We start from the raw sequence: 11,127 nt of genomic DNA on the forward strand, positions 1-11,127 counted from the left end.
TGCTTCTGCTGCTGCTTCTGCTGCTGCAGCTGTTTATAAATGATTAAACCTGGCCAACTCGAAATGGTCCCCGGGCGTTGGTCAGTGGTCCTCGGTCCTCGGTCCTTGGTCCTCGGTGCCTGGTATCCTTGCGGCCTCACACAACGTCTGTGATTGTGCGGTGTACTACATATATATGCGCACATGTGCCTTGCTGTTAAACGCAAACTTAGCCGCTTGGCAAATAAACATTTTAGCAAATTTACTGCCAACTGACAGCTGTCAGCTTTATAACCACCATCAAACAATGGCTATGGGCTGTGCGGGGCGGCAAGTGGATGGGATGCGGCAGTGGAAGTGGGATTCTGGCTGCGAGGTGTGCACAGACCGCAGCACTATTTGCCAGGTGAGCGAGAATCCTGCGACAACTAAGCACACACACAAACACACAACAAGGCTCAAGCACACAGACAGAAAGGGGAAAACGGCTAAAGTAGCTAAGGACTTCCACACACATACGCGAGAGGAGGCGACAGGACAGGCAGCCAGGCAGTTTTGCCCACTTAACACTTCATTGAAAAACCACTTGGAAAGCCACTCCACCCACGAGGGCCGAAAGGGAGCAGGAGGGACACTCGGGAAAATAACCATGCCGTTTTCAGATATTTATTTTAAAAGTAGAACTGCTGCATGGCCTCGCAAAATAGCTTTTAAAATGTCCTGCCAAATTTGAAAAATAATCAGCAAAATATAAAAAGTGGACCTTTTTCAACGATTTCAAATTTCTAAAAAAAAAATACCGCATTCAACAAAGAAAACTAAAAATATTTGGACTTGGAAATACTTGGACTTGACCTGGAAATTATTATACTGATTAAAAAACAGAGTAAAAACAATAGAAACTATTATAAAAAATTCTATTAAAATTGGTTATAGACATTTCTAAACCCTCTTAAGTATTTATAGGCGGTTTTTCCCAGTGTAACCCCTCACATTCTCGAAAATAAACTGTTTGCTCTGGATGGCAATGCTAGGCAGTATCTTTTTGTGCTCGAAACTCCTGTCCCTGGGCCAGTTCAAGCCACCTGGCGATCCTGGCTTGACTTTGACATTCCGCAGGTTAATCGCGAGAGAACGGGCCAAAAGCATAGCCCGGCCAATTCCGCTCCGGCTCAAAGCATTCCGCCAGCAAAAGCTGGCCGAGAGAACGAGCGTGCGCGCACTGTCCACTGCAGGCATGACACTGGCACACATATATATATATATATACTCTATAAGGTATACAAAAAAAAAATCCACAAGTACGGGTTGTTGATACAAAAATGAAAACACAAGCACACAGAGACGCAGAAAATGCTTGACATTTTCGCATAGCTCAGAAATTTGCTGCTGCCGTTGCGGTGCCTTTGAGCTGCTGTCGGGAGCAGATTTGTTTCACTTCTGGCATGCCGGTTTATTACACAAATTTGCACAAATTTATATTAAGCGGAGGGCCAGCGGCACTGGACATGGACGCCACCAGGCGGCACCGCTGGAATCTCCAACACAACTGGCTCGCAGGCGAGTGGGCTGATGAGTGGGTGGCCGCGGTGGCTCAGGTCAGGTGGCCCGGGTGGGCGGTGGTCGGTGGTGGCCGACTGTCGGTGCATGCTCCGTGTTATTGTGGTGGCCAACCAGGTTGCCATGACAGCCAAAATGGCCACTTGCTGGCTCATGGCTCACAGCTCACAGCTCACGGCTCATGGCTGGTGCGTTCGAGCTTAATGCCTTCGCCACTTGCGTGTCTGACTGGTCCAATCAGCAGGTGAAGTTTACAAAAGTTCGGTGGCATAATTGGGTTGATTCCCTCACCATTTATTGGTTTTCGATTCGGCAATCATGGCCAAAGGGAGTGCATACAGCGAAGTAACACAGTGGCCAACTCACCGATTTAGTTGTTACCGCTTGTAGTTGCCTGGCAAATTGAAATGGCCAAGTGTCAGTTTCAGCATGAAACGCACTCAGCTGCCAAAACAAAGGACTTAACTGCTGACACCGAGGGTTAAACGTTTAAATTTCAATTAAGCCAAAAGCCCCACACACACTCACTCACTGGCGGATGCGGATAAGGACTCATCCCCATCGGCACTCAGCAGCACCAACAGCCAACGTTACAGCTCATAAATTTCTTGACTTGTGTCAGGATGTGTTAGTTTGGCCGACATTCCACTCGTCCTGGCAGCGAAAGCCGGAAAAAAATAAACTCCCCATTCCCTCACCACTCGTCGTGGTCCGTCAAAGGCAGCCAGTTCGTAGTTCGGGTACTAACCGGTAGTATCCGGAGGGGTTCCAGCTCTCGGAAGGAGCATCCGAGGAGAGCATCCCAAGAATCCCCTGCTAAGGCGGCCAGTCACTTAAATGCCCCAGAAATAAACTGAAGCTGCACACAGTGTGCTCAAGTTAAGACAACTTTTGGCAGCTGCATTTGAACACTCACAAAGGGCCGAAAGGGCCGCCGAAAAGCGAACTCGGCATGCCCTTCACCAGCTTATTGGCAAGGGTTTGGCTTGGACCTAAGACTTGTGACGAGCTCAACAACAATTGTTGCAAATTTTCACTTTTTCCCGAAAAGGTAAGAAGGTTTTTTTTTGCGAAAATCGGTAAAAAATAAAATTTTTTGGTGTTAATGCCAATTTATTGAAAATTTTATTACGAGTTCAGGAAGGTATGACATTCTATTTTGGGATCATTATTTTTATTGTTTTGCAAAAAAAAAAGGTTATTTTTTTGGTAGGAAACTGAAGTCTTATGTTTTTGCCCAAAAACCGATGTTTTCCTTGACCTTTTTTGGTATAACTTGGTCAAAAATGGTCCAAAACCCAAAGGACTCACTGGTTTGGACAGCTAACAAGCTAGACAACTAATAGCAGTCATTTAACACCTGTTCCTAAAAAATAAAAAATTTCTTAAATTTTCACTTTTTTTACAAGGACATCGTCTATTTTTGCAAAAATTGGTCAAATATAAAATATTTTAGGTGTTAATGCCAATTTATTGGAAATTTGAATACGAGTACAGCAAGGTATGACATTCCACTTTAGGACCATTACTTTTTTTGTTTTCCCCAAAATACTGAATTTTTGTGTGCAAAATTATGACCTCCATTTTTGGGCAAAAAGGGGATATTTTTCATTGACCTTTTTTGGTATAACTTGATTAAAAATGGTCCAAAAGCTTAAAGGAGCGCCGTTTTGGACAGCTAACTGCTGGATTATTTATCGCAGTATTTTTCTGGCTGATTCCAAAAACGTAAAATTTTCTCAAATGTTTAATTTTTTTGCATTTGGTCAAAAAAAAAATAAATTTAAGGTGTGAATGCCAACTGATTGTATTTTTCATTGCGAGTTTAACAAGGTATGACACTCAATTTTTAGACCATTACTTTTGTTGCTGCGCCAAAGTACTGATTTCTTGGGTGGTAAAAAAAAATTGAAAATTTTAGTTTTTTGTCGAAAATCTAAACCTTATTAGGAGTTTTAGAAAATCTACAATTCCCAATTCGGGGACTCTTGAGCTCCGCCGCTTTGGTCCACCGGCAGATTGCATCAGACCCTTTTTCGGCCATGCTCGAGGCGTGGCAGCGAGCGCAAACCCTTAATTAAAGTGCGTCTCCAGCCGGAATGTTGGATTCCCTGGCTTCTGGCTCCTGGAAGGTTTTACCTCCACCCATTCCGTGTGCGGCGTGATTATCTGGCAGCCCACCTGCCATCGCCTTGCCCACACACGTATGCGTGCTGCGGCTTATGCATTTATGCGACTGAACTTGGCAGCTCATTGTGGACTCTTGTACTGGCACTCGTACTCGTACTTCTGGCCGGGCTTTGTGTACTTGTTGATGATGTTCCTGCCGAGCTGCTCCATTTGCATGCCCAGAAACAGGAGCTGAACCAAAAACAGGAGCCGGGGCAGGACCAAGAACATAAGCCACCCGCATGGCCGACCCAGTGAGAAGTCTCCATTTGTTTGTTTGCCCTGGCCATCCGAACTGCTAAACGAGTGGGGCCAACTGCTGGCTCTGCTGGTCCTGCTGATTCTGCTGGGACCTTAGACGGGTTTTCCCAGGAACTGGGGCTGTCAAGTTGTCAGTTGCTGGGCTCACGAATAGAGCCAGCTATGACTGGGTGGATGACTTAAAAGCCCTGACAGGTGCACTCAGGCACGCACTTGCCGCATGCATACTCATACTCAAACTCGCATACCCGCTACTTTGTTGTGCTAATCCTATTGGCACCGTGTTGGTGCTGCTGCTGCTGGCGAACTCCGTCGGATACATTGTTGCCCCAGCCGGAGCAACACATGCCCCATTAATACCTACACGAACAGAAAAAACGGGGGCTTATCGGGGGGCCATGAAATTCTCTTTAAATCAAGTTACAACTCAAAATGAGTTCTGACGGGTGAAAAAATCTCTGGTTCTCTAGAAAAAAGGTTTTAAATCCAGTCAAACAGTATCCCATATACAAATTTGACTAGCTTTAAAGTAAATCAGAAAATATGTTATTTGGCTGGCCAGAAAAAGCATTATAGGCAGGGAATTTAGTCGTATGGGAATTTAAATCTTTAAAATCAACATATATTCAATTAAAATATAAAATTTGTGTAAAAACATCGATGTTTTCTATCAGATATTTAAGATTTCTGTGATATAATCATGTAGTATGAGAAATATTAGTTCATTAACTTTTTATTAAAGCCTTTTCTATTTTTTCCCGAATTTCGGATTCACTAATATTATTAAAATATGAAAATTAAAATATAATAAATCACTGGCAATAAAATGATACTGCTCTAATCTAGTTCAATATATTACATGTTATTACATTATTAAATTGTGTCCTGCTTTTTCTCTGTAAGGCCGTAAATCACCTGTCTGCAATGGAGTTTTTAATAGACTATCTATCTGGGGCACATTAATTGTCTCAAAGTAGCCACACAATGGGTACGGGGCAGCAAACACAACCAAAGGACTCGTTTTCCCTTTGCCCCTAATTGAAATCGATAAGTGGCGTGTCTTAATTAATACAAAGGAGGGTGCCGAGCGCCGGCAGCTTAAAGATTAATTATCCATTATATGCACACATCCTGATTGGGCCACACCAATCCTGTTCCCAGCGAGCTGCATTCCCCCGTCAATGGCAAGTGCTGAATTCACTTAATTGCCGACACCTTTTCAATGCCGCTGGCCAACTTCGAGTTCGAGTTCGATGTGTATGTGTATCCTGCATCCTTCATCCTGCATCCGTCTTCCTTTGGCGACACAATTAACTCGTCCTGCCAGGCATTGCAGTTTAATTTTTATTTCATTAACGCGACATCAGAGACCGGCATCCCCATCCCAGTCCTGAACCCGATTCCAACCACATCAAGGGCGTCCGTGCATCGCTAAGCGGCTTTGTCTCATTACCGCCCAGGTGGCACGTAGTACATATGCATTGTGGGGGGAGGGGCGAAATTGCGAGCAAATTAAGTGTTTCAATTCCGTTGAGATTTCCACTTCATGCAAAGTTCCCCCATCCAGGATACGCCGCCTGCGAATCCTTTCTGCGGGCGGGTTTATAGTGCGTAACGCCATCAAAAATAGTTAACAGCATTGAAATGCTTTTAGCTAAAATGCGTTGCGAGTCCTGCTGGCTATGCGTAAAAAGTTTTGTTTCCAACTCGCAGGACTGCAGGGAATGGGCCCGGCATGTCCTGCCTGGCAAATAAAATTATTTTAGATTTCCCACCCCATCCAGGTGATAATATTAAACATCTTGGCAGCGCTTTAATTCCCTCTGCCCCCCTTCGTTTTTACCACAAAAGTTTTAACTTTTCAGTGCCTGGTTTTTGTTCATTGCTGCCGGCAAAAACTCAAACTTATATGAAAAATTGCAACGAGCGCAATAAATATTTGTTTGCTTATACAAAATATTTGCGTTAATATGCATGCACTTTTTTTGGCCATACATTTCATCAGCATAATATTCATAAAGCTCCTTTCGAAGATTTTTTTAATCAGCCGCCGGCTTTTGCAGAGAAAAACATATGAGAATTTAAACGCCTTTTATGGCGCCTGCCCAAAAGTTTAAAATAACTATCAAATGGCTAAACTCATTTATAAATTACTTTCTTTAAAGTTTCTAGAGTATATTTGCCTTTTTATTTTATTCATGCAAATATTAACCTATATTTTTCATTTGTATCTCAACAGCAACCGTTTTTATTAAAATCTACAAAAATACATTTTAATTTTTCTTGTTCATTGCGGCTTGCACAAAATTTGTCAATAGAGCTTAAACCTCATGCTTGTTTTCTTTTGGCAAATTTACATATGAGTATTTTATTTGAAAACATATTTTTTTTAGCCATATTAATGGCAAATAGCCAAGTCAAAAGGTGAATGAATAATATTTTACAAACTTATCAAGTAAAATATTAAATGTATTTATATTCTAGTCATTTTGAGAAATTTTCCTATTTCAATAAACTATGCCAAAACGCAAGACCCTGTGTGTCCTAACTTCAAACGTTTAAATGCCCTGTTTTAAAGGACTACAAGTGCGCCTACTTAAATTTGCTTACCCCGGGAAACGGCTTAGTGTCTTTAAAAATCTCGTTTCAGGCTGCGACTGGAAGCCCTGCTCGGCTTTGTTCACTGGTAATTGCTTTTCCTTTCAGCCATTGTGTTGCCGGGATAAACGCATCCTCTTCCGCTGAGCGATTCCTTGTGGGTCGGCGAATTGGCAGATACGCGAATGGGCGCAAGGTGACCACAAAAATTCAGGAAAACCGCAGGACATACGGCCAAACACAAAGGTGTTTGTCGCAGGACCTCCTCTATATATCCACTATTTTTTTTTCAACCAGGAGCTGCGCGTCGCGTTGCTGGCCAACTTCAAATCCAAACTGACCGCAAAACATTTGCACTTTGGACTTTATGCCAAGAAGGCGGCGAAAAGCAAAGTACAAGTCGTCGGCAGCGACGTTAAATAATAACAATAAAAACCCAACCAAAGGCAGTAAAACCCGAAAACGAATGCAAGGCGGTGGCAGGGGAAATTCCAAATCGAAATCCCAGTAAAAATCGCAGTGTTGCAAAAGAAATTATGGACGCGTTGTTGCTGCTGCTGTGCTAATTTGTGTTTGCGGCTTTCGCACATCAAACAGCAACAATCCAGTTGTTGTGGTTGTGGGTCAGCACGAAAAATGAAGTTGACCCGCTTTTCCGATACCAAAGGGCGGCGTGGAAAGTGTGGAAAATGTGGGGCAAAGGCAGCGGCAGCAGCGCCACTTCCGAGCAAATTTACATAGGCTCGGCCAAGAAATTATGCATGCCTCTGTTGATATTGAAATGCCGAGCAGGTTGAACTTTGAGCCACATCACCCACCTAACCACCCACCTAGTAAAAGGAAAAGCCAGGAAAAGTCTGGGGAAAGCCAGAGGCGAGACTGCTTTCACTTTTTGGCCAGAATCGCCATTTGCAGGCGATAAACACGTAAGGCAGGGAAAATAAACAAGGCGTGGCCGCGTAGACGTCGGCGTTTTTCAGCCAAGTTAACAGCGAAGTCAACGTCGACGTCGGCAGAGGCGGCATGCAAATTGGACAAAGTGTGTGTGTGTGTGTGTGCAACGTCTCAGGAAGTCGTTAGAGCGGGAAAGGACATGCCAAAGCGGCAACCTTTGTGGGTCAAAAGCAAAAAGTAGAAAAAAAAATAGAAGAAAAAGTAAGCCACCACAAAGCCAGGCAAAAAAAAACAGTGTCCCGCTTTTGACCACGAATAAATCAGTGAGCCAACAATGTACGGCGAGAACTTGGCACAAATCCATTAACATTAACACTCTCATTTTCTAGAAGTCGCATGCAAACTTGGCCAACATGCCAAGTCGAGTCCAAGACAAACGATTTGCTAGCTAAACAAAGTGAACTTTTAATAAATTCATTACCCTGGCACTTTATGGCTACAGTCCCCACCGCCCCTCCTGATGATACCCACCCATCTTGGCCGGATTCGATGCACAATGCTTCACTGTAGTGCACTGGCTGACATTACGTATACGCCCCGTACATTTATGAACAATCAACTTTATGGCCCACAAGCAGGAGGCAAGGCTATGTGTATGCACTAGTTTATATGTTTATATATGTTCTAGCCTCCCTCTGCTCTGTTTTATTGGCATTTGCACTTGTGTCTGACTTTTCCAAGATATTTTCAATTGGAAGTTATGTGTCGCAGGGAATTGTCTGCCCTGGTGGGTGGCATGCTATCGATGGGATGTGTGCAACACAACCATTTAATGGCTGGCAACTGACGGATGTTGTCTCTTCTTCTCTGCGATATAAAAATGCTGAAACATAGACATGCCATGAGTATTGAATCGTAAATGCGATGGCGAAGAAGGCCGGGATCAATCATTTAATTGGAAGACAATGGATAGCTTTATGGATTTAATGCTTACCAACATGTGTATTACTTAATTCTCTATTAACTTCTAGACCAAGGTCAGAGGCCATTTAAAAATGCGTTAGGCCGAGCAAAACAAACGACACGACAAACTAAAATGCGGCGATTACATCTAGAAACGAAATAAATTATTGTGCACATCGCAACGAGCTGACCCAAATACACAAGGCGAAAAAGGGCAGGGGATTCGTAGTGGGAATGGGGGAAAATCAGGGTAAAATCTAGGGGAAAGCAAGGGAAAATCAAGGGGACCAGCGACAAAATGCTGGCCGCCATGGCCAGCTGATTATAGCTAATTGTGCCCGAGGAAATGGAAATGAAACGAGTCGGGATCGAGGACGGCCTTTATTTCCTGGCCAGCGAGTAAGTACTGTACATGCGAATTTCGCCCGGCAGCGTTTAATCTAATTTGGAACAAGTCTTTAAATATTCACTGCAATTCATTTGATCGATAATTGAGCAGGGCAAGGTTGACGATTTGCCGACAAATTGGCCAGAAAACAAATTGAGATTAATTGAGGCGAAAAATCAGGCTAACGCTGCTTTCAATGTCACTGGCTTTGACCTTCTCGAACTGAGCTGAGTAGCAGGCTGGCGAGTGTAAAGGAACCTACTGTTCCTTAGTTCCTACTCAAAAAGGAAAACCACCAAAGCTATGTCTCAGGTAGGCTGTGAATCTTCAATCACTTCCCTTTCGCCGGCAAAACAGTCGCTCAGAGGCATTTTACTTTCGTCTACCCAACAGAAACATTCGCAGCCTGACAAGGTAAACAAAATTTCGGTATTACGTAAAATGATAGGCCTTCAAAAAAAGCGACCAGCCGCCGGAGACTACGTAGTGCCCAATAATTCGGTTCTCAATCTGCAGCATAAGCCCGGTCTCTACGATCCCACGCCCAACGCCATGGAGAAGGCCACCAAGTGTCGCTATTGCGAGAACATGGCCAAGAATTTCCTCTACCTGGAGAGTCTGATACGGAACAACAAGGATGGCGATAAGGGTGCCAAGTGCAGCCTGTGCAACTCGTCGCTCAAGTACTTGGAGTATGTAAATCGCAATATCCGCCAGGTTTTCGGCAACTTCGATGCCATTGTCCAGGCGGATCGTGCCCTGGCAGCCAAGCCGGCCATGATGCCCAAATACTCGGTGGCCCCGCCCCCCGAAAAGGGGAACTCGCGCGCCAAGGGCGGCGCCATTGTCTCGCCTCAGAAGTCGGCCAAAAGCCTTAGGACCAAGACCTCGCCCGCGAAACTCAAGTCCAAGGAGAAGGGCATCAAGAGCCAGAAGTCATCGAAGTCACTCAAGTCGCACAAGTCCGGCAAGTCACTCAAGTCCGCGAAGTCCACGAAGTCGGGGAAGTCGCACAAGTCCACCCTCAAGCTGTCCAAGAAGGGTCTGGCCAAGCCGAAGAGCGCCAGTCCCAAGAGCCAAATCAGCCACGGCAAGATGATACTGAAGCGCAAGTTCCGCAGCAAGGTGGCCAGCAAGTTGGCCGGCAACAAGGTGATTCGCAGTGTCAGTCAGTACCGCAGCTTGGCCTCCAACCGCTCCAAGCTCTCGAAGGGATCGAGCCACAAGAAGCTCGCCAAGCAGCGGTCCACCGCTCCGCCGACCAGCATCAACTGGCAGCTGCTGAAGAAGAACCTGCCCAAGCGACCCCCTCCGGTGAAGTAGAGGCTGAAATGACCGGATGGATCGATCGGCGGAATTGGTCCAACACCCTTTGCACCCATCTCCAAATTATCTCGTTTGTCAAAATTCTACTAGTGATTATTTGCATACATAAGCTGAGACATTTTTACAAGCAAAACTAAGTCTAGATCGACTCATTTATTTTGTGGAATCCTTATCAATCGTTCCAAACGGTGGGGGTTTCTAGGTACTATTTTTCAATCATCTTCTGTCTGTCTTCCAACAGACTACATATATAATCTGTAATTTGAGTAATTTCACTTATTCCAGCTTATCTACAAGATTCATAAGTCAGAAATACATAAGAGTATAAAATCGCTGGTCTTTAGTAAACTCGTTTTCATTTATATAAAAAGTCTTAAATAATATTGCCAGTATTTTAATTGATATTTTAAAATTTCTTAATATTTAAAAGACCACTTATTTTACAGTTCCTCGCCTATATATCCCAAGTTATATTATAGTTTTTGCCAAAATCCAGAAATAAATTAGTATAATTCGTATCAACATTTCCGGCACACAAGCAACAATCCGGATGGGTTTTTCTTTTTTCTCCAACTGATAACGCGCCTCACATCCGCGGAATATATGTGGTACTTAAAATTCCACTTATCAGCAGAGTTTCTGGGTTCCGCGAATTCTTAATAATGTAGCTCGCGTTCAGTACTGCAGAAACATTTGATTCCGGTGGTTGAAAAAATTTAAAATGCCTAAACTGGCTTTCTTTCGCTTGGGCGCCTTCATAGTCGTTGCTTTTTTTGGATCATTGGCAGAATCTCAACTTAATGGCTACTACTCCAGGGATCAGTGCAGCCAGTCCATCCGCACTGCACTTCAGCCGATGGACTCTTTTATAAAAGAAGCCAAGTATAAGCTAAACACGATCGAGGGTGAGCAGAAGGTCACACAGGACGATCTGAAGGCGCTAAAAGACGGACAGGACTCGCATATGATCGAAATTCACTCAATGATGG

General features: G+C 44.1%; 1 protein-coding gene across 3 annotated transcripts; it reads left to right on the top strand.

The window, feature by feature from the left end:
• The first annotated feature begins 9,010 nt into the window (after window positions 1-9,010).
• Window positions 9,011-10,275, top strand: LOC108024422 (uncharacterized). 3 transcript variants are annotated; one of them, XM_050889080.1, is made up of 3 exons: window positions 9,101-9,124; window positions 9,206-9,226; window positions 9,329-10,275. In XM_050889080.1, exons 1-3 carry the CDS (start codon window positions 9,116-9,118, stop codon window positions 10,133-10,135), a joined length of 837 nt encoding a protein of 278 aa, XP_050745037.1. In that variant the 5' UTR covers window positions 9,101-9,115; the 3' UTR covers window positions 10,136-10,275. The 3 variants fall into 3 exon arrangements, with proteins under 3 accessions (XP_016949828.1, XP_050745038.1, XP_050745037.1); XM_017094339.3 differs by having other exon boundaries at window positions 9,011-9,124; window positions 9,206-10,275; XM_050889081.1 differs by lacking the exon at window positions 9,206-9,226 and having other exon boundaries at window positions 9,018-9,124.
• The last annotated feature ends 852 nt before the right edge of the window (window positions 10,276-11,127 follow it).

Source organism: Drosophila biarmipes, chromosome 3R (assembly GCF_025231255.1).
Source record: "Drosophila biarmipes strain raj3 chromosome 3R, RU_DBia_V1.1, whole genome shotgun sequence".
In the NCBI taxonomy this organism is placed as follows: domain Eukaryota; kingdom Metazoa; phylum Arthropoda; class Insecta; order Diptera; family Drosophilidae; genus Drosophila; species Drosophila biarmipes.